This window comes from Marmota marmota, unplaced genomic scaffold, assembly GCF_001458135.2.
Source record: "Marmota marmota marmota unplaced genomic scaffold, marMar, whole genome shotgun sequence".
Taxonomy (NCBI): Eukaryota; Metazoa; Chordata; class Mammalia; order Rodentia; family Sciuridae; genus Marmota; species Marmota marmota.
This window is the reverse complement of record NW_026000294.1, coordinates 6,447,892-6,459,882: the sequence shown is the minus strand read 5'-3', so window position 1 is coordinate 6,459,882 and position 11,991 is coordinate 6,447,892. Positions and strand designations below refer to the sequence as shown.

The 11,991-nt window shown below is 35.8% G+C and overlaps 1 protein-coding gene across 1 annotated transcript; it reads right to left on the bottom strand.

Moving 5' to 3' along the window:
* Positions 1-690: 690 nt before the first annotated feature.
* LOC107155659 (serine/arginine-rich splicing factor 10-like) lies at positions 691-3,391 on the bottom strand. Its single transcript, XM_048797238.1, has one exon. The coding sequence runs from the start codon at positions 3,313-3,315 to the stop codon at positions 2,560-2,562; it is 756 nt and encodes a 251-aa protein (XP_048653195.1). The 5' UTR covers positions 3,316-3,391; the 3' UTR covers positions 691-2,559.
* Between the last annotated feature and the right edge of the window lie 8,600 nt (positions 3,392-11,991).

The following is an 11,991-nucleotide window of genomic DNA, read 5'->3' as shown; positions in this document are numbered from 1 at the left end:
CATGTATTAGTGGGCTAATTAACCACACAGGAAATTTTCATAAGTGGGTGAATTTAGCTAGGGATATAGCTCAGTGGTTGAGAATGTGCCTAGCATGTACAAGGCCCGGGGTTCAATCCCTAGCACTGATTTAAAAAAAAAAATAAAAGATTATGAGCAAAGATTGTAAAATTTCCCAGAAATTTGAAAGCTATAGGACTAGAAGAAAGAACTGGCTTGGGGAGTGAAGTTATGAGAAACCTAACACAATGCTTTCAGATTAAATTTAAATTTCTATTTTCCTTCTGTTTGTCTCCTTTTGTTTTATACCCTACCTCAAAATTGTAGTTTTGATTTATTGTCTTCTTAAAAACTTTGTTGAATTAAGCAGTGATGAAATTTGGTTTTGGGTTGCTATATATTGGAAGACATTTTGTTACTAATTTACAAACTAACTTTTCAAACAATGTTGAACACTTTTCATGCACTTACTGACCTTTTATGAATCTTTTTTGGGTAAATTATTTGCCCATTTAAAAATTTCACTCATGGAGCTGGGGGTTGTGGCTCAGTGGTCGCGCACTTGCCTAGCATGTGTGAGGCACTTGGTTAGATTCTCAGCACCACGTACAAATAAATAAAATAAAGGTTCATAAACAACTAAAAATATTTTTAAAAATAAAAATAAATAAAAATTTCACTCATATGTCCTTTTATTGTTGAAAAATGACTTTATTCTAGATATAAAGCATATCTATGCCAGCTTTTTGATTTGCAATTATTTTCTCCCATTTTCTTTTCACTTTTTTTCCTTCCTTTTGTTTTTATTATAGCACATTTGCTGAATTTACAACAAGCATAAAATAACCTGTGTCTTGTTTTGATGCAAACTTTGATGTTTTCAAAGGTTGTATACAATAATTGTTAAAAGAACATATAAAAATATCTTTTCAGAAACTTCTATAAGAAAGAAAATACAGAGTTTAACCCCACAACGTTTCTCTTTGCTAGAACTACAAATACTGCTACAGTTTTAAATAGACTTTTTATTGTTTAAAATATACATTCAGGAAAATCTAAAAAAAAATAAAGAAACGTGCATATAAATGATTGCATAGCAGAACATGAACTTTATATTAACTTCAAATAGTAAAGAAATGAAAGAAATAGTATCAAATATACAAAGGTTGTAGAATCAATCTTTTAAACACACAAATGGTATTTAAAAACTATCTTTTTGTTCTTTACAGGCTATACCTAGATTTCTAAAATCAAAATTGAAAAAAGGAATCGTTTCCCCACAATACTTTTTACTTATATCTGCAAGTAAGCACATATATATGTAATCTTAGGTTTCAAAAGATGCTAGCTTTTTACTCTGAAATGAGACTGGACTTTTCAAGTCACTTTTTATTGCCTCCAAATGACCATTCAGAGAAATACTAGAAATTATAGTTAACTGTATTACTTCCCCACTTTTAGTCAGGTATGACATTGCTTAAAACTAACCATTTTCCCCAAATTATTTAAAATTCCATGGCACCACAGAATCATTCACTTAGAATGGGAGTGTTGTCTTTCAACTTGCCTCATGTTAAATAAACTGACATGTGAAGAGAAAATCTCCCTCATAAAGAGGTAGGGAAATTGTGATAAAAATGTATGCACTGAGTGCTGTAAGCATCAAAATTCAGTTCTTTTACAATATGCGTGCACACGCACACACATACCCACAAACACCCCTACTTTGAAACAATTTACTTGCTCCTAACAGAAATAAGAAATCCAAGCAACAGTGCTCCTTAAATTTTAGAATAACTACATTAAGAACATTCTTTTCCCCCTAAAAAATATTTGTAATCATTGACCTTCTCAAATTTTAAGGGGAGCTTTTCTGATATTATTATATTCCAAACCTTCATAGAAACCAGAAAAAAAAAGCAGTGAAAGCTTCATGTTTCATTCAAAAATTATTACCCTGAAAATACTACTTAACCAAGTGGGCATCATTCCCCAAGACAGTGGGGTTAACAAAAGTATTATTACACACTGTATCATAAGTAAACTATTATCATAGGCATAGACATTTTGATAAGACAAAAAGGTCCACCATGGACCTAAATGTATCTGAGCAGTCAGTGTTGCACTGTGGCTACAACTTCACTTTTGTATCATTCCATCTTATTAACAAGCTATATTTCTATGTTGTGTTTAACCAAATATGGATATTGAAAGTTTATTCTTAATAAAACAATGCTGCAAACTATGGTCAACCAACATCTTTTCACCAAAATTTCAAGCATAAAATTTGAGAATCTTTACAAAAAATATCAACAACACAAATTTGGTAGCTGCCCATAACATTAAACAAACTGGACTCTTAAGAGTGGCTTCTCAACAGCACATCATTTTAATTATAACCATTGCCAGGTACAGGGAAAACTAACACGTATTTTTATGCATCATTGCAACATTATGTTCCCAATGTTTTAAGTATACCAAACTATGAGTAAATAAATGATACATGCCTAAAATTTATCATGGTTTATACCATCAGTGGCCAATGGACTTAGGAATAGTCTAAGACCTTGATCTAGATTTTGACCTAGATCTAGACTGTGATCTTGACTGAGATTTGGATCTAAGTCTTTCTTTCTTCCTTGATTCCTTTTCATATCTTGCGCCAGACTTTGTTTTGGAATAAGTTTTAGAGGTGCCTCTAGTTTTGGTGCGAGATGCAGACCTGGAACGTGATTTAGCCTTCGTTTCTCTCTTGGGCTTGGACTTGGACCGTGATCTTGAATTGGATGTAGATGTTGAAGAAGATCGATTTCGGTGTTTGAATCTATCGCTGTCGGAATGGCTTCTGCTACGCCGTCGTCTTCGAATAGGTCTACTGTTTCTAGGGCTATAAGATCTTCTATAGTTGTAATCAAAAGACCGATTTCTTGATCGCCTCCTTTCATAACTTCGGCTTCTAGAACGTCTGTATCTGTCATAATCATCATAGCGTGAAGAACGGTACACATTCCTCCCTTCCTTGGCTTTCATTTGATTTGGTGTTTTTCGATCCCCCTGCGCAAACTGTATTTCGACTTGACGACCACAAATCCATTTTCTGTCCAAATTTTGTAAAGCATCTTCAGCATCGCGGACAAACTCAAATTGAACATAAGCAAATCCCCTTGGCCGTCGAGTATAAAAGTCAAGTGGAACATACACATCGACTATAGGGCCATAACGACCAAATTCACGCCATAAATCTTCAGATCTAATGTAGTCAGTCACATTTCTCACGAAAAGAGAAGTGTTGGGGGGGCGCTGGTAGCGGGACATAACGACGGTGCTAATTTCTACCAGTGGCAGAAACCGCTCAGCGAACCGTTGATGGCTGCTCCTCAGACACAGATGGACGCACGCACGCACGCACGCACGCACGCACGCACGCATGCACGCACGCATGCACGCACGCATGCACGCACGTCTGAAGGCTCCACTATGGCAACTGCCTCTTATCGCGAGACTTCACTCCTGCCTCCATTATCTCTCCACTTCCCCTTCTTTCACTTTCTTGACAGTATTGTCTGAAAGACAAAAGGGTTTAACTTTGATGAAGTTAAATTTATTCAATTTTTATTTCTCATGTATGACTTATGTGTTATATCTAAGTAACCTAATCCAGTGTCAAGATATTTCCCCCTATATGTTCTTCTAAATTTTTATAGTTTTAGCCATTATATTTAGTCTTTTGATCCATTTTAAGTTTTGTGTATTTTGTGGGGTAGAGGGTCTAAATTCATCCTTTAGCATGTGGGTGTCCAGTTGTCCCAGTACCCTTTGTTAAAAAGACACTTTCCCCAGTGGGGTGGCCCATGCCTGTAATCACAGCTGCTGGGGAGGCTGAGGCAGGAGGATCACGAGTTCAAAGCCAGCCTCAGCAATGAAAAATATTTTTAAAAAGGGCTGGAGATGTGGCTCAGTGGGTAAGCACCCCTGGATTCAAACCCTGGTACCAAAAAAAAAAAAAAAGATACTTTTCTCCTTTGAATCACCTTGGCACCTTTGTCTTTGAAGTTCATCAACTAATCATAAATGTCAGAGTTTTATCATTCCTCTTTTCTAGCCTTATGCCAATTCCACACAGTCTTAATTACTGTATTGTCAGGGTTATCTACAAGAACTAACAGAATTTAAATGATTATAAAAAATAGATTTCTCAAATTGGCTTACAGGATCAGATGCTGGATAGTCCCACAATGGTTGTCTACAGACTGGAGAGCTGGAGAAAACAGTAACTGCTCAGTCCAAGAAGCTTGGGCCAGTGTCCTCAGGTGATCACAGCAGCATCTAAGAACCAGCTCAAGAAGAATGGAACTTGCATTTGCATCAGCTTATTCCTTCTTTCCTTTTTGTTTTGGATATTAACAACCTATTAGACTTGTAATGCCAGGTTCCTGGGACCCCAGTAGACCTCCAGGAGCTGAATCCAATGCAATCACACAAGAGTCTTTATTGCAAGCTTGAGCCTGGACTCAATCGTTTCCGATGCAATGGTCCCAAGGAGTGAGTTCAGTGAGGATTTATAGGTTTTTGGGGGATACTCTATGCATCACACATCACACAGCAAATCATTTCACACAGCGGGAAAGTCAAACAACAACTCTTAACATTGATTAGCACATTCATTGGCGGGAACAAGTCAGGTAAGGATGATTGGGTAGTTCAAGTGTTGGATTCATTTGAACTGATTGGTTTAGGCTGTGAGGGCTATACTGCTAAACTACATGGCTTCCTAACATGATATCAATCACTAAAACTACTGGGAGGGTCACCTGGCATTTCAGATATTTTCCCTGTCTCATGCTGATTGGTGGTGCTAGGGGGTTGCTATGGGTCCTCACCTAGAGTAACTGAGTCAGGGACACCTGGCACCACAGATCTCTCCTGTTATTTAAAAACAACTCAGCAGGGTGGCTATGTGCCTAGCAGCGCTCTGTGGGTTTTTCCAAGGACAGGGGTTATGCCCCCTCCCTCTGGACAGGCCTTGAGGTAGATGTTGGTTTCTCAAAAATGGAGTCCTCAGTCTCTCAGACTATTTCTGGCACATTCTCAGTAGGTGGTGTCCCCCTCCCCCTCAATTTGTTGTCTTCCATTACAATCATTTCTGGAAACATCCTCATTGACACACCCAGAGTCCTTTAATTTTAGGCATTTTAATCCAATCAGGTTGACAGTCCAGATTAATCATGAAAATTACTTTAGCTTTGTAATACGTTCTGAAATTCAGAAGAAATGAGTTATCCAATATTATTCTTCTTTTAAAAGGATTTTTTTGGGGTTATTCTGGTTCCATATTATTTCCATATGAATTTTAGGATCAGCTTTCCAACTGAAGCAGAAAAGTCTTCTGGGATTCTGATAGGAATTGCTTTGCATATTTAGATCAAATTAAGGACTATTGCCAGTTTAACAGTATTATGTCTTCTAACTCATGAACATGGAATGACTGCCCATTTATTTAGTTTTCATTAATTTCTTTTTATTATTATTATTTTTTATTGTAGATGGACACAATACCTTTACTTAATTTATTTTTATGAAGTGATGAGGCTCAAATGCAACTCATATGTTACACAAGTGCTCTATCACTGAGTTACAACCACAGCCCATATATCATATATATATGATATATATATAATTATTTATTTAAAATTTTTAAATTAATGGATTCATTTTAATTAGGTGTATATGACAGCAGAATGCATTTTGATTCACTGTACACAATTGCAGCACAACTTTACATTTCTATGGTTATACACAATGTAGTGTCACACAATATGTGCAGTCATACATGTATGTAGGGTAATGATGTCCATCTCATTCTACCATCTTTCCTGCCCTCATGCACCCTCCATAATTAATTTCTTTTTAAATTTTAAATTCTTTTAAATTTTCTTTTTAAAAAGCAGTTTTACTGAGATATGACTGTTTATCACAAAGATCTGCACATGTTTAATTGGTTCAATTTTCTGAATTTGGACATATGCAAACACTCATGATACATCACCACAACTGAGGTGTTAAGAAAGTATCCAGTGCCTCTCATATTTTTCTTGTGTTTCTTTGTTTTATTTTTGTTATACGAATATTCTTAACAAAATTTGAAACTTATAATGCTGCATTGACAACTATAGGTATTAATTTGTATAGTTGATGTCTAGAACTTATTCATCTAACATAAATTAAAATTGATACTTACTGAAAAAAATTTCCTTTTCTCCTCTTCTCTAAATCCCTTACAACCATTATTATATTTTCTACTTCTTTGAATATGACCATTTTAATTACTCATATAAATGAAATCATGAAGAATTTGCCCTTTATGAGTGCTTTATTTCACTTAGCATATTGTCCTCAGGTTCATCCATGCTGTTGGAAATGGAATGTTTTTCTTCTTTTAAAAGGCAGAATAGTATTCCATTGCATTTATATACCACATTTTATTTTGCCATGTCTCTATTCCAGGCACTTGAGTTATTTTCCTAATCATAGCTATGGTGACTAATGCTGCAATGAACATGCAGATCTCTCTTCAATTGTTATTTTAATTACTTTGTATATATACTCAGCAGTGGGATTTATAGAACATATGGTAGTTTTGTTTTAATTTTTTTTTGAGGAACCTCCTTGCTATTTTCCACAGCTGCTTTATCATTTTACATTCCCATCAATGGTGTACAAGTTCCAATTTTTCTCATTCTCACCAATATTTTTTATCTTTTATTTTTCAGATAGTAGTTCTCCTAATAAGTATGAGGTGATATCTCACTGTTGTTTTGATTTGCATTTCCTTAATAATTAGTGATAATAAATATTTTTTTCTTATGCTTGTTCATTTATTTGTCTTTATTGAAGAAAAGTTTGTTTAAGTTCTTTTCCCATTTGTCAATTGGGTAATTTGATTTATTGCTATTTAATTGTAGTTCCTTATTTTTTTGGAAATCAATCCCCTATCAGGTATGTGGTCCCTTTGGTCTATGTATTTGTTTTTATGCCAGTATCATGTTAATTGGATTAATATAATTTTATAGTATAATTTTGAATCAGGTAGCATGCTATCTTCAGCTTTGTTCTTTTTGTTCAAGATTTATGGTTTCCTATAAATTTTAGGATTTTTTTTTCTATTTCTATAAAAACCGTCATTGGAATGTGTTTGGGATTTCATTGAATATATTGATTGATTTGGGTAGTATGGCTATTTTAATCATGTTAATTAATGGATATTTTTCTGTGTAGATATCTTTCACTTCCTTGACTGAATGTGTTTCTTTGTAGTTAATTTTTTGTAGCTATTATAAGTGGGATTTAAAGGTTTTTCATTCAGATAGCTCATTGTCATTGTATGGAAACACTATTGATTTTTGTATGTTGATTTTGTATCTGTAGATTTACTAAATTTGTTTATTAATTCTAACTTTTTTGGTGACACCTTTGGGTTTTCTATGTGTAAGATCATATCACCTACAAGCAGAGAAGATTTAACTTCTTCCTTTTGAACATGGATGCATTTAATTTGTTACTTTTGCCTAATTGCCCTGACTAGGGCATCTAGTACCATGTTGAATAGAAGTGGTGAAAGAGGACATTTTTGTATTGTTCCTAATCTTAGAGGAAGAGCATTGGACTTTTCACCACTGAGAATGATGTTAGCTGTGGTTTTCTCATATATGGTCTTTATTGTGGTGAGGTACATTCCTCTGTACCTAGTTCATTGAGTTTTGTTTTTTTTTTTTAATCAGGAAGAGATGTTGAATTTTGTCAAAGGCTTTTCCTGAATCTATTGATATGATCATGTTCATATGCTTTTTTTTTATTCTGTTAATGTGGTATATCACATGTACTGATTTGAGTCCTTGAATGATGCATCCTTTCCTTCCAGGGGAAAATCCTGCCTGATGATGAATGACCATTTTTTTTCTGCTAAGTATTTTTGTTGAGGATTTTTGCAAGTATACTCACCATGGATATTGGCCTGTACTTTTCTTGCAGTGTTCTTGTCTGTTTTTAGTATCAGGGTAATAATGCTGTCCTTGTAAAAATTACTTTAGACAAATTCCTTTCTCTTCAGTGTTTTGAAAGAGATTGAGAAGCATTGGTATTAGTTCTTTAAGTGTTTGATAAAATTCAGCAGTGAAACCATCAGGTTCTGAGATTTTCTTTGATGGAAAGACTTTATTACTTATTCAGTCTACTTACTTGATATTAGTTTCTTTTCTGAGGTTTATTGTTTTCATTTATTTCAAGAGAATTCATAATTATTTGTTAAAGTATTTTAATGATGGCTTCTTTAAAGTCATTAAATCATTCCAACATCATGGTATTGACATCTGTTGATTTTCTTTTCTCATTCAAGTAGTAGTTTCTCTGGCTCTTGGTATCATTAAGGATTTTCTACCATATCTTTGACATTTTGGATGCTATGTCAAAAGACTCAGTTTTATTTAAATTTTCTACTAACTAGGCAGTTAATTTGCTTAGACTTATAGAACATAGGGTCAGGCCTATTTTTCCAGGCTGTGGTTTCAATGATAATTTTGATTTCAGAGCCATTGTAGTTCTATTTGGGTCTGCTTAGTTTATATGCCACACAGAGGACCCTTAGAAAGTATGGGCGAATTCCTATACTTTAAATTCTCAAACTTTTGGATGTTTCTTCTGGTCAGTTTCATGTTGGGACCTGTTATGTGTCTGCCCAGTACTTCCTATGTAGGTTTAAAGAATCCCTTTCTCCATCTTGCTCTTTTCCTAGAGTCCTACATTTCATTTTACTCTGTAATTATAAGAGTGAAGGCCACTGCCCTGTCACCACTGAGGAGGGGTGAGAGTCCAAATTCACCACTATGTCTCCTCTAGGACTCTCAGTAAAAATGGCAAGCATAATCCTAAGTCTCTACGGCTGCTGAGTGGAGGGGCAGGATGTGGTCTTGCTAAGTTGCAGAGGCTGGCCTCAAACTTGTGATCCTCTTGCCTCAGCTCCTTGTCTATTAGCACTGCTTGCATTGGAGGAAAGCACTTACTTGAAAGTACTTACTGTCACTGTGTAGGGAACAGGAGCTAGGACCCTCTGCTTTGTGTCTACTGATACCACAGGTGGGGGTAGAAAGATCTTACCCTGGCTTGCCATCTGACAATGGATAGAGAGTGGGAAATGGGACTTTCTACTAGGTAGCTGCTGGCACTGCCAGGAAAGGGCTTGTCCAATGTGTTAGGCTGTTGGAAGCCTAATATGGCAAGACAAATAAACAAAGTGGCACACTAACTGCCCTTTTCCCTTTCCTTTGGCCAGAGAGAACTGTATTTTTTTCAGTCATTTTTTTAAATTGTCCATTCCTGTTGGCAATTATTGGTTAAAACGCCCTGTTTATATTATATTAGGAGATGTTTTAACTCTAGGAAATACGTTGCATTGTCATTCATCAAGACCTGAATCCTTTAGTCAGTTTGCTTTCCTCTTTACAACTTTGAGACTTCTTATATGAATGTTTGTTGACTTACTTCCAGAATTTTTAGGTCTACTTGCAAGGAGGATCAGAAATGTGAGCCTCTTGTTATTTTGGTCAAAGCCAAAAGCTCAAATTTTTATTTTAAAAAAAATCCCCAAATGTTACTTCAATATTAGACGATGTAGTATAGTGATTAAGAACATGGATTCGGGCTGGGGATGTGGCTCACGCGGTAGCGCGCTCGCCTGGCATGCGTGCGGCCCGGATTCGATTCTCAGCACCACATACAAACAAAGATGTTGTGTCCGCCAAAAACTGAAAAATAAATATTAAAATTCTCTCTCTCTCTCTTTAAAAAAAAAAAAAAAAAAAAGAACATGGATTCTAGAGCCGGAATGTTTTAATTTAAATCCTGGTTCTGTCACTTGCTAGATGTGTAATCTTTGTTAAGTTATTTGACCTCTCTCTTCCTTTGTTTTCCCATTTATAAAAGGAATAATGCTAAAATATACTTTATAGACTTGCTGGTAGATTGAGTTAACGTATAAAGTACTTAGAAAAGGGTCACATAAGTTTGATTCTTGCATCCAGTATTACTGTTCAGAAATTTGAGTTTGATTTATTTTTTTTCCTTTAGAGACAGTTTCCCTTTCCTCAGATAGCATTTAGATTTTTCTCTTTGATAAAATTGTACTCAAATCTTACTCTAACATGTTTATATGTGTTTCCCTTTTTTCCTCTTTTCAGTCCTCTGACCCCTACTCATCTGAGGTCTCTTCTTAAATCTGGGAATTTTTTTCCTCGTTATATATTCAAAAATTTCCTCTTTTTTTCACCTCTTATTTTAAGACTCCCATTATCTGGGAAGATCTTTCTGAGGCATTAGGGAGGATAGGAGTGTAGGATGCTGGTATACTAGGTCTAGATAAGAGATGATGAGGGTCTGCCAGTGGGTAGTGGTAGGGAAGGTTAAGAATGCATAGAGTTGACAGTGGAGTAGGGGGTTATAGAGGAAAGGAGAGGGTTTGGCTTTATAAAGGCTACTGAGTGTTTGAGAGGACTGTTTGAAAAAACAGAAGCCTAAAAGAAGGGCCAATTACAAGGACAGAAGGGGCCCTGTGAAGCCTTTGAACATACATTTATGTCTAGCCCAGGGGGGTAGAAATGTTTTGAGTCATCTACATCTTAGTTACATCATTGGGAGCTGGGAATCCTAGGTTTACTCTCTGTATCTTATAGTTCCCCACTCTTTGGAAAAGGAAAATATGTTGTTTTTTTCTTATTTTCTGAGCTAAATGAGTTTCCCTCTTTCAATCAATAACCCTGTTATATATGACAGTGTTATCCTCACTTCACCTTTGTGCACTTCTTTCTATTTTCCAGAGTTCTATCCATCATACACAGCACCTCACTATTATTTCTTATCAGTAATTATCCTCATTTTACAGATAAGGAGTGGAAGCACAGAAAAATTAAGTAGGTTACCCAAGATCTCACAGCACATCTGTGATTATGTTGAATCTTCAGCCACCTTCCAGCTGAATGTACCCATTGAAATGAAATGTACATCATTATATTGGTCAAAATATATTGGCTGATAAGTCATTGAGTGCCTACTCTGTGTCAGCAGTTCTTCTCAATTCTCCCCTCCCCTGGCACTAGGGATTGAACCCAGGGTTACTCTACCACTGAGCTATATCTCCATCCTTTTTCATTTTTTTAAAAATTTTGAAACAAGGTCTTGCTAAATTGAAGAGGCCGACCTCAAACTTGTGATCCTCTTGCCTCAGCTCCTAAGTCGCTGTGATTGTAAGCCTGCACAACTACACCTGGTTTAGAGGCTCTTTTAATAGTGCTTAAAGGTAACTCATTTGATCCTTATAACAGTTCTCAGGTGGTAGATGGGAATATTATTCTCATTTACAAGATAAGGAAACAAGCTCAGAATAAGTTAGCTTGCTCCAACTTACACAGCTTCAAAATGACAAGAACTGAGATTCAAATAGAAGTAAGGTTACTCTGGAGACTGTCTTAAACTACTACACAATACCACCTCTCAGGGTTGCATTGATTATATTCCACCTTCTTTTCTTAAAGAAAAAGTTCTGGAATACAAGTCTGGTTTTCAGACCAGGTTGAATTACCTCTAGAATTACCTTTCCACTAGAATTACCTTTTCACTCTGGGACACCTTCTTCTGTGAAATGGAGATCTTGGATTAACTGAATTCTAAGGTACATTCCAGCAACTAGCTTGCTGACGGACTGAATTAGATAATGGCTAATTTCCACTTGAAACCAAAGCAGCATTCTTAAATCTGTGGGAACAGTATTCTGGAAATGGTTGTAGTCTGCAGACTCATGGGGGAACATTTGACCTGGCACAGTTATTCTAATCTTAGCATTGTTCTTTCCCTCTTCCACTCTCTAGTCATGCATACTTCTAGTCTCAATCCCTAGAGGGATGAAATGGGACAATCTTACCCCTCTAGAGTAAGCAGAGATCTGCT

What these genes read in the sequence shown, in the direction of transcription:
- LOC107155659 (XM_048797238.1), bottom strand. Translation starts at nt 3,315, where the DNA reads ATGTCCCGCTACCAGCGCCCCCCCAACACTTCTCTTTTCGTGAGAAAT.